The sequence below is a fragment of the Salmo salar genome, chromosome 01, assembly GCF_965601325.2.
Source record: "Salmo salar chromosome 01, fSalSal1, whole genome shotgun sequence".
In the NCBI taxonomy this organism is placed as follows: Eukaryota; Metazoa; Chordata; class Actinopteri; order Salmoniformes; family Salmonidae; genus Salmo; species Salmo salar.
The window spans coordinates 165,790,001-165,801,966 of record NC_138291.1 but is presented as its reverse complement, the minus strand read 5'-3'; the positions used below and the strand labels follow the sequence as shown (position 1 = coordinate 165,801,966).

Genomic DNA, 11,966 nt, shown 5'->3' with positions numbered 1-11,966 from the left:
CTGTTCCATACAGATTCATTCTTATGTTATTACTTATTAATTAGGCTACCATTTTACCATGCAATAGGCTACTGTAACAAAACAACCGATTTTGGGAACAGTTTTAACATTTTCAAAAGACTATTGTCTCTTCAGAAGGCAGTGATAAGGGAACCTATTCTATTCTATTCTATTCTATTCTATTCTATTCTATTCTATTCTATTCTATTCTATGTACATGGCAAACAGACTCCCACTCACCACAACCTCACCTGTGTATGAAAAGGGTTCAATCAAGTTGCGTCATTTCTCCCATCTCATCCAGGTCTGTGGACACGTGACGGTGTTATTGTGGCTCTCGCCGTGGACGGTGAACGTGCGAGGAGAGACCTGCCTCTTCACGGATAGAGGAGGGGCTGGACCGTGGCGCGGGGTGGAGGAGAGGACGGGTAGAACGAAGGCTGGCAGCGGTGCTTTGGAAAACCCACTTCTCCAAAAATAAAGTTTGACTACATTCTTCTTATCGAACGGAAGACTTCACAGAATAGATTCTTTTTTTTCCAGTTTTTTTTTTACCATTGCTTATTGGGGAAAATGACTAAACCATCAGACTTTTAGGAGAAAATACATTGGAAAGTGTCGCTCAACTTTCTACACAGGAAGCAAGGTCTAACTGCAGATTGCGGACGACTCAGGTAATGTCAAATCCGAGAACACTAGCGCTTTACATCTAGTCTTGCAAAAAATATATCCAGACAATATCGAAATATAGCCTACACGTAGGCTATGTCTCTTTGTCAACATTGATGAAGGGATTCTTGAAAGGTATTCTTGAAAATGAGTCACTATTATGTAACATGTCTAAAAGTTGTTGAGCAGAGCAGAGGACAGAGGAACAAGATGACGATGCTGAACGAACGTTACTTGCTTTCTGCATAGCTTTCTGATGCCACTCAAAATTCAAGCACTTGTATGTCACTTCTCTTTCAATAGGACATTGGCATAGTTCAGCTGACTGCGTCTATAGAAGGATGATGTCGATGATACAATGCCTTATAAATACATAATCACACCTGTATAATGAAGTGTAGACTACTGCTGAGGTTGGGCTCCCTCTCTCTGTAGTCTAGTTCCTCTCAAGGTTTCTTCCATACCTCTGCAGTTATTTGCCACTGACATCCTGAGCTGTTCTTTCTGGGTACTGAGGTCCAACCTGGTTTTTGTTCATCACTTTGTGACGAATGCAATACAATAACAAAAATGTGTCAGTTCCTAATGTATTGTTAGAGAAGGTCATTGGTTCCGTTAGCCTGGATAAGGATCCATGTTTGAGAGTGTAGTGGGAGTGTTTATAAGGCATTCTGTGTGTTGTTGATTATCTGAGAGCTGTTTCACTTCCTCGTATGAAATGATATCCTGTTGGTGGCCTGGACTGACCTGGCGTGAGAAGGTTATTTTCCACACTCTCTGGTCCACTGGAGAGGAAAGAGGAGGAGGAGGAGGAGAGGGAGGGGGGTGGGGGTGATAGATGATAATGATTGTTTTATTTAGATAGGGAAAGGAGGAGTAGAAGAAGGATATGGAAGAGGGGGAGGAGGAGGGGAGAAGGATGATGAGGGGAGGAGGAGGAGGAGAATGGGAGGAGGGGGAGGATGATGATGAGAGTGAAATGTTAGATGATTGTTTGATTTGTGTAGTTGTTCTGTCGGAAAATAGGTACCATATTCTATTGAAACCTGCTCCTTAATAACATAAAATAGATAACGTTTCCACAACCATAAAATCTATCATATTTCCATATCAGCTATCTTATAAAAGGTTGTAAAAAGTGACGCTAATCGAGCACTTATGTGGAAGACAAACCGTTAAGCCGTAGTTTAATAGGTTATACTGTCTACAAAAATCGAATCAAATCACATTTTATTCATCACATGCTTCGTAAACAACAGCTGGAAACTAACAGTGAAATTCTTACTTACATTACAGGCCCTGACCAACAATGCAGAGAGAAAGAAAATAGAGAAATAATAGAAAAGTTAAACAATTAATAATACAAGTAATAATAAATGCACAATGTGTAACGATAACTTGGCTATATATACTGAACAAAAATATAAACGCGACATGCAACAATTTCAAAGATTTTACTTAGTTACAGTACATATAAGGAAATCAGTCAATTGAAATAAATAAATTAGGGGCTAATCTATGGATTTCACATGACTGGGCAGGAGTGCAGCCATTGGTGGGCCTTGGAGGGCATAGGCCCACCCACTTGGCAGCCAGGTCCACCCACTTGGCAGCCAGGTCCACCCACTTGGCAGCCAGGTCCACCCACTTGGCAGCCAGGTCCACCCACTTGGCAGCCAGGTCCACCCACTAGGGAGCCAGGCCCACCCACTAGGGAGCCAGGCCCACCCACTAGGGAGCCAGGTCCACCCACTAGGGAGCCAGGCCCACCCACTAGGGAGCCAGGTCCACCCACTTGGCAGCCAGGTCCACCCACTTGGCAGCCAGGTCCACCCACTTGGCAGCCAGGTCCACCCACTAGGGAGCCAGGCCCACCCACTAGGGAGCCAGGTCCACCCACTAGGGAGCCAGGTCCACCCACTAGGGAGCCAGGCCCACCCACTAGGGAGCCAGGTCCACCCACTAGGGAGCCAGGCCCACCCACTAGGGAGCCAGGCCCACCCACTAGGGAGCCAGGCCCACCCACTAGGGAGCCAGGCCCACCCACTAGGGAGCCAGGCACACCCACTAGGGAGCCAGGCCCACCCACTAGGGAGCCAGGCCCAGCCATATCAGAATTAGTTTTCCCCCACAAAAGGGCTTTATTACGGACAGAAAACATGAAACATTGAACCAACACTTTATATTGCATTTATATTTTTGTTCAGTGTACATGTGGTACCAGTACTGAGTCCATGTGCAGGGGTACAAGGCAGATACTGTATGTACATAATTAGGAATAAAGTGACAGATAAGAAACAGTAGCAGCAGCATATGTGATGAGACAAAACAGTTAGTGCAAAAACGGTCTATGCAGATAGTCCGGGTAGCTGTTAGGTTAACTATTTAACTAACTATTTAACAGTCTTATGGCTTGGGGTAGAAGCTGTTAGGTTAACTATTTAACTATTTAACAGTCTTATGGCTTGGGGGTAGAAGCTGTTAGGTTAACTATTTAACTATTTAACAGTCTTATGGCTTGGGGGTAGAAGCTGTTAGGTTAACTATTTAACTATTTAACAGTCTTATGGCTTGGGGGTAGAAGCTGTTAGGTTAACTATTTTACTATTTAACAGTCTTATGGCTTGGGGGTAGAAGCTGTTAGGTTAACTATTTAACTATTTAACAGTCTTATGGCTTGGGGGTAGAAGCTGTTAGGTTAACTATTTAACTATTTAACAGTCTTATGGCTTGGGGGTAGAAGCTGTTAGTTTCCTAGACTGAGGACTTTTGTTGTGTTTCTCTTGACAGCTGTGTTACATTGTCATCATTCCACCTTGCATCCTTTTCTCAGGGGCCATTAATCATTCTCGAACGCATAACTGAGTATATAGCTGGGTGTTCCTGAGAACAGTCTTAGAACCACACCTAAGTGGCCAATGTGCCAAAGATAATGAGCTGGTACATTTTCTAATTACCAAATAGTATGGTGAAATCAAGATTTACCTGTTCAGGTGATGTACGGTTGATGTGGGTGATATCATGTGAGAGGAAACAGATTTGTTCACACTTGACCTCTCTGGACATTCACATCTGAAAATATTTCTGGCACATGACCAGATGTCAAAACTGGTGTTCCTTCTGGTTTTGACGTTTTTATACTCTACTCTGTTCATTGTTCACGTTAGCTAGACTTCTCAGGGCCAGTCCTAGTGTCTGGTTTGTTACACACAGACACACTGAAGAGGTAGAGAGGTCAGGGGTCAGTGTTAGGAGATATTTTTCAAGGAGAGTGGAGTGTGTTTCTGTTTGGGACCTATCCTGTGTGTTGTGTAACCCAAGGTCTAAGGCCTAATAGAAAAATAGGCATGCAAATAAAGCAGGGAGTCCCTCTCTGACTCCTATATGGCAGCACATGGCTCATCTGGCCAGGATACACACACTACTTGTCCTGAGCTTACAAACAGCCACCCTACACAGTACACACATAAATGGATGTGGGAAAAAATCGATACAGTAGAGTGTCGCAATATTATTTTAGCCGATTTTATATCGACCAGTATCGATTTGTAAAAATATCTCTATATGTTTTTTTTTGCTAGGTAGTTAACCTTATCTAATAGCTAGTGCAAGTTGGTCTTACCAAAACTCTGATATTTCTCATCCTATAGTTTGTTCTCCATCATCTTTTTAAATGTTTTATGTGTGCCAGCACGGTTTGAGCACTTTTACTTCCAAAACATGTTTTTCCATGGCTCTCTTTTGTCCCTCTCCAGCAGACATATAGTGAGCAATATGTTTGGAACATCGAATCACAATAAAGTTGCAGTATCGAATCATAATACATAAAGAATCACAATACATATAGAATCATAATACATATCGCATCGGCTCCTAAGTATTGTGATAATATCGTATCATGGGGTCCCTGGCAATTCCCAGCCCTAATAATAGGTTACCCTACACTCATATTACAGAAGTTCACTTTTCTATCCATAGTTTAAAAAAAAATCTGACTCCACAGCCATGATAATGACAATACCATGATAATGATAATACCATGCGTGACAATACCATGATAATTCTAATGCCATGATTATGATAATACCATAATGATAATACCATGATAATTATATCACCATGATTATGATAATACCATAATGATAATACCATAATGATAATACCATGATAATTCTATCACCATGATTATGATAATACCATGATAATGATAATACCATGATAATAAAAATATCATGATAATCATAAAACGATGATAATAACAATACCATGATCATGATAACACAAAGATGGACAATAGCAGATAATCAGATCAGGAGAATCATGCCCCAGCCTGTGGCATCAGGACTTTCTTTATTGACAAAATAGCTACAGTTAGTGAAAAGGACAGTGCTATTCATTTTTGTGTTTTATTTTATTTACCTTTATTTAACTAGGAAAGTCAGTTAAGAACAAATTCTTATTTACAATGACGTCCTACCAGAAGGCAAAAGGCCTCCTGCGGTGACGGGGGCTGGGATTCAAAATAAATACAAATATAGGACAAAACACACATCACGACAAGAGAGACAACACAACACTGTGACAACTCTCCAGCACACCACTCAGTGTATCACCTGTCAGAATCTTCTGGTGAATCACATGGGGATGTTTTGATGTCGTTTTAGAGCCTTTTATTGTGTAATGACAGCTCTTTTTAAAGGCCTGATGCAGTAAAAAGCTAGATTTTCCAGTGTTTTACATACACTGAGTGTACAAAACATTAGGAAAACCTTCCTAATATTGAGTCACACGACCCCTTTGGCCCTCAGAACAGCCTCAGTTCCTCAGGGCATGGACTCTACTAGGTGTTGAAAGCGTTCCACACGGATGCTGGCCCGTTTTGACTCCCATGCTTCCCACAGATGTGTTAAGTTGGCTAGATGTCCTTTAGGTGGTGGACCATTCTTGATACACAAGGGAAACTGTTGAGCGTAAAAAAACAAGCAGCGTTGAAGTTTTTGACACACTCAAAACAGTATGCCTGGCACCTACTACCATACCCCGTTCAAAGGCACTCCAATATTTTGTTTTTCCAATTCACCCACTGAATGGCACACACACACATACACAATCCATGTCTCAATTGTCTCAAGGCTTAAAAGTCCTCTTTAACCTGTCTCCTCCCCTTCATCTACACTGATTGAAGTGGATTTAACAAGTGACATCAATAAGGGATCATAGCTTTCACCTGGATTCACCTGTTCAGTCTATGTCATGGAAAGAGCTGGTGTTCCTAATGTTTTGTACACTCAGTGTATATTTCCACACTATGAGGTTGGAATAATACTGTGAAATTGTGAAAATGATGATAATGGACTTTCAGCCTGTTTTGGTAGGATGGAGTTTTTTTCACCAGGCATTAAATGAGTTAATAGACCAGTAAGAAAGAGACCAGTAAGAACCTCTCTTCCAATAACAGCTAGTTTTCAGTTTTCACCTCCCCACTTAGACCACTCCCAGACAGTCCTAGCAAAATTCTTGCTGGAGAAATTTTTCTTTGCTAAGAATCAATTGAAAACAATCACAGTAAGGTACTTAATTGTTACCCAGAAATGATTTGATATTGAGATAAAATGGCTGCATTGGACCTTTAAACAAAAGTGGAAAATGTAACGCATAGAAAAAGGTTTCTTGGTTGCTTTCTCCTCATCATCCCCTTGTGTCTAGACTGAGCGATGCCTCTATAGCGCTGACACCATCTCTCTGTCACTCTGCAGTCATGCAGTATTAACACACACACACTGAGAGTGAAGTCACAGTGGATCAGGTGTAGGCATGTGGCTACAGTTCCACTTACAGCACGGTGGCCTCCATTCCTGCAACCTGCCACCAAATAGAGAGAAACGCAGCAAATACTATACCGTGCACAGACAGACTGCACACTAAAGCCTTTTCATTTGAAACAATTCTCTCATTCTGGGCAGCTTAAGGTAACATTTTCTAGACACAGACAGACAGATTGCATCACTCTTTCCCATGGAGAAAAAAGAGAGAAATATAAATTCAGGGAGCAATGGTGGCAGGGGGAGATGGGATAATATTAAAAGGATAACAGTGTTTCATAGAAGACTTGATGTTCCGACAGACCAGGATGATGAGAGGATTAGGTTGTGTCTCACACGTAGAGTAGGGCCTTGTGATTCTGAAGCTCTGACTGCCCAATTCATGAATCAGACTTAGAGTGGAGTTTGGGCCCATTCTGGGCTACAGTACATGGCATGTTCATCAGGGTCTTGATGGTTACACTGTGTCATTAGTCAGATGCATGCAGGGTTGTGGTTACATATTGGTTATTTGCAGTGGTTGGTTTAAAGTGTATGGTTTAAATAATATAATAATATGCATGACCCTTTTCTTCTTATTGGTTCATCAGATGCTCAGAACATGGAGCTGAACAGAGGAGAAGTACCTCTATATGTAAGTACTGTTCATCCTTCTCTATGCACATTCGTCTTCCCTCTCTCCGTTTCCCCTCTCTCTGTTTCCCCTCTCTCTGTTTCCCCTCTCTCTGTTTCCCCTCTCTCTGTTTCCCCTCTCTCTGTTTCCCCTCTCTGTTTCCCCTCTCTCTGTTTCCCCTCTCTCTGTTTCCCCTCTCTCTGTTTCCCCTCTCTCTGTTTCCCTCCCTCTGTTTCCCCTCTCTGTTTCCCCTCTCTCTGTTTCCCTCTCTCTGTTTCCCCTCTCTCTGTTTCCCCTCTCTCTGTTTCCCCTCTCTCTGTTTCCCCTCTCTCTGTTTCCCCTCTCTCTGTTTCCCCTCCCTCTGTTTCCCCTCTCTCTGTTTCCCCTCTCTCTGTGTACCCTCTCTCAGTGTCCCCTCTCTTCATTTCCCCTCTCTCTGTTTCCCCTCTCTGTGTACCCTCTCTCTGTTTCCCCTCTCTCTGTTTCCCCTCTCTCCGTTTCCCCTCTCTCGTTTTCTCCTCTCTCTGTTTCCCCTCTCTCTGTTTCCCCTCTCTCTGTTTCCCCTCTCTCTGTTTCCCCTCTCTCTGTTTCCCCTCTCTCTGTTTCCCCTCTCTCGTTTTCCCCTCTCTCTGTTTCCCCTCTCTCCGTTTCCCCTCTCTCTGTGTACCCTCTCTCTGTTTTCCCTCTCTCTGTTTCCCCTCTCTGTGTACCCTCTCTCTGTTTCCCCTCTCTCCGTTTCCCCTCTCTCCGTTTCCCCTCTCTCAGTGTACCCTCTCTCTGTTTCCCCTCTCTCAGTTTCCCCTCTCTCTGTTTCCCCTCCCTCCATTTCCCCTCACTCTGTTTCCCCTCTCTCCGTTTCCCCTCCCTCTGTTTCCCCTCTCTGTGTACCCTCTCTCTGTTTCCCCTCTCTCCGTTTCCCCTCTCTCCGTTTCCCCTCTCTCAGTGTACCCTCTCTCTGTTTCCCCTCACTCTGTTTCCCCTCTCTCAGTTTCCCCTCTCTATGTTTCCCCTCTCTCTGTTTCCCCTCTCTCTGTTTCCCCTCTCTCTGTTTCCCCTCACTCTGTTTCCCCTTTCAGTTCCCTCTCTCTCCCTCTGGTTGGTTGTTGACTGTATGGCCTTGTGTTGATGTTGGGCTACAGGTGAAATCTAACCCTAGTGTCTTACACTCCCCTGGGATATAAACCTTTACACACAGCCTGTTCTTCCAGATGGGCCTACTGAGCCCACTAAAAGCCCATGGTTTTATACATATGTGTGTGTGTGTGAGTGTGAGGAGAGACAGAGAGAGAGATAGCATGTGTGTGTTTGATAAATAGTGTGCTCAAGTGTTAAGGGAATAGAGAGAATGAATGTATTGTTTATTGTTTCTGAGCCGGTAGGCCCAGACCTGAGCGTCTATATGCTTATTCCAATACATGTGTTTTCTGTTGTAGGTGAATGAGGAGTGTGTTTTCAGAAGGTCGCTCCTCATTTATTTTCATTTGGTGTGAAATGACTCGCTCTCTCACTCCCTCTTACTCTCTGTCCCTGTCTCTGTCTCTGTCCCTGTCCCTGTCCCTGTCCCTGTCTCTGTCTCTGTCTCTGTCTCTGTCCCTGTCCCTGTCTCTGTCTCTGTCTCATATATCCACTTTCTGTCTTTCTCCTCTATCTCACTTCCCCTCCCTCTCCTCCCCCTCTTTTTCGATCTCCCTCTTCTCCTGTGTGGCAGAATCCTGGGTGGGCCAGCCAGCTGGCCAGGTGCTGAAGCGTTGCCAGATTTCTGGTGGGCAGAGAGAGAGAGAGAGAGAGAGAGAGTAGAGTGGAGTATCTGTTTGTTTTACGATGGTTTCCTGAGGTTTGGTCTGTATATCATGGAACACCTAACATTCATGATTCATATGCCAGTTTTCTCTAGTTCATTATTTGTTCATATTATTCATCTCTGGTTGCAGAACTCTTAAATTCACTAGTGAGCAGCAGTGACATTTGTACAACACTGTTCAGTATAACCTGTTTCTTTGAAAATACTCACAAATTCCCACCTACTCTTAGTGGAGTTTACCAGGTTTTATCATGTTTCAGTTTAGTCCTCCCTGGTAGAGTATGAAAATAATGAAGCACTAAGGTTGAACATATACTTCTGTTTTACAAGGTGAGGTGTAGTCTCCACCCTAAGGTCCTGTCTCCACCCTAAGGTCCTGTCTCCACCCTAAGGTCCTAGCACTGCCTAGCACTGCCGCTGTAGCACCTCTGAATGAGAGCCAGATGCTAACGCTCTCTGCTTTGTGGATGTAAGCTGTGCTATATTTCACTGATTTAAAGACTGTTATTATAACTGGCCAGTTACATTTTTCTGGTGGAGCAGACCTACACAGTGACAACATAGAGCCTTGCTTTGACTCTCACCACATCAGAAAGTAGTCAGTACAATGGACAGTATTGTATACTAGGTAGATGTTCTCACTGTAGTTGCCTGTGTCTGGTGATTTGTGGTTTGTTCTGTGTGAAGGTTCCGACTGAGATTTACTGAGTTTGAATGGGATGAAGTGTCTGCATTTTGTGGTGTGTGTGCCTACTCCCGTGCTGCTTGGCCAGGTCTGTGTGTGTAGGTGTGTATGTGTGTGTTTGATACTGTGTGTGTGAGGTGATCTGGCAGTGCTATTGTTGGCTGGCTGTGAGAGATCACCTGGTAGTGGACTGGCAGGCTGCTGGTGTTTTGGGTTAGAGGAGAGGAATGTGAGGCCTTCTCATAGGTCAAAAGCTGTCACAGAGAATTACTTGACAGAAACACTGAAACAGAACATCAGTTGTCTTTGCTTCTTTAAAAAGTTCATGATGATTATTTTCTACCACTTTTGGTAGACAGAGATAAAAGGTTTACATGTTGGTGTGTATGTGTGTGTGTCAGGTGCCACTATGCTTTGATAGAGGGGGTAGAAACTGTTGGTTGAGGCAGTATTAAGCCTTGGTATCAATCTACTGCACATACAGTTGTGGTTAATGATTACTGTAACCTTTCAGTGTGTCAGATAATGAAGGCAATGTGTTAGCCATGCCGGGTTTACCAACCTGGGAATAACAGGGACATCTCACCCTGTCTTTCCTTTATCACTGGACGATTAGCAGCTCAAGGCACAACAATAGAGGACTTTTGGATGCAAGCAAATATGATAAAACACATTAGGTCTACCACATAATGTGTTTGGCTACATGACCTAGTAGTCCCACTAATACAGACCTAATCTTCTGCACCAACCATTCACTAATACAGACCTAATCTTCTGCACCAACCATTCACTAATACAGACCTAATCTTCTGCACCAACCATTCACTAATACAGACCTAATCTTCTGCACCAACCATTCACTTATACAGACCTAATCTTCTGCACCAACCATTCACTAATACAGACCAAATCCTCTGCACCAACCATTCACTAATACAGACCTAATCTTCTGCACCAACCATTCACTAATACAGACCTAATCTTCTGCACCAACCATTCACTAATACAGACCTAATCTTCTGCACCAACCATTCACTAATACAGACCTAATCTTCTGCACCAACCATTCACTAATACAGACCTAATCTTCTGCACCAACCATTCACTTATACAGACCTAATCTTCTGCACCAACCATTCACTAATACAGACCAAATCCTCTGCACCAACCATTCACTAATACAGACCTAATCTTCTGCACCAACCATTCACTAATACAGACCTAATCTTCTGCACCAACCATTCACTAATACAGACCTAATCTTCTGCACCAACCATTCACTAATACAGACCTAATCTTCTGCACCAACCATTCAGTGCAATAGGTTTCTAGACTTCAATTTAGACATGATTGTAACTTGAACTTTTGTGTATCGTTCTTCACACATTCATGTCTCTAGGTTTGCACAACAATTCAGGTTACTGCTGCACATTATGTAAGAAAGAATCCATGGCCATAAATCCCTAGAATCTGTGAGAAATGCTTATGATGCCATGAGAGTTTTAGGCAGTCAGTTTGACGTTTACATTAATGTGTCATTAGTGTGCTAGATTTGTTCAGAGGAATGTGGCTCAGGCAGCTCTGCGGATGGGCTGTGTACTGTAACGTCGCTCTGTTCCGATACTCAGACACCCACAGTCCCCACCATGAAGGCCTGACAGGGATTCACATTCTAGAATGTACAGTACATCAAGGTTCCTTTTGCCTTGTCATGTGTCTACTTCATCGTTCTGGAATGATATCATGACTTTTGAATATTTCAAATATTTTCACCTATCATTATTTCAAAGGACACAGTACATTTTCCCACCTCTAAAATGTATTTTTCCCATGCTTGATTGATTGTCTTTGAGTAATCTTGACATGCTTTGTGTGTAGGCTACTCATACAAGCCTATTGTACATGTATATGTCCAGGAAGTTGGTATGGTAATTGAAATGGCAGAGTTAAAGATATAAATAAAAATATGAATGACATTTGGCAGAAGATTTAATCCAACTTACAGTCATAAATTTTACACATGGGTGGTTCCAGACAGAATCGAACTCACGACTCTTGGCGAAGCGCCATGCTTTGATCTACACAGGACCAAGTTATATGTTGGAAAAAGCCGAGTTCTAAGCACTGTGGCCTCAGATGGTCTTTGATCAAAGCTGTTCCGTGAAGTCATTCGTTTTAAAAAAAAGGCCATTCAGATCAGTCCTGTTCTGATTCTATAAGAGGATTAGAACCTGCTCGTCCACTTCACATCATCAACACACTTCAAAGGGATCAGTACAACACAGCTCCACCAGTTGTTCTTGTACATTATTCAAAGACCATAGAAATTAGACTAGGCGGAAGTGTGCTTGTGTGCACTTGTGTGTGTGTGCCGTG

The 11,966-nt window shown here is 43.0% G+C and overlaps 1 protein-coding gene across 3 annotated transcripts in view; it reads left to right on the top strand.

The window, feature by feature from the left end:
- Positions 1-362: 362 nt before the first annotated feature.
- Positions 363-11,966, top strand: part of LOC106568988 (rho guanine nucleotide exchange factor 28) — a 111,259-nt gene continuing 99,655 nt past the window's right edge. The window contains exons 1-2 of one of the 3 annotated variants that reach the window (XR_014378788.1): positions 363-674; positions 7,082-7,125. Coding sequence is in view for 2 of the 3 variants with exons in the window: in XM_045692531.2 (XP_045548487.2) it covers positions 7,093-7,125 (33 nt within the window). In the remaining variant the exon portion in view is untranslated. The remainder of the gene's footprint in view (positions 675-7,081; positions 7,126-11,966) is intronic. The other 2 variants (XM_045692531.2, XM_045692539.2) reach the window with 2 other exon arrangements.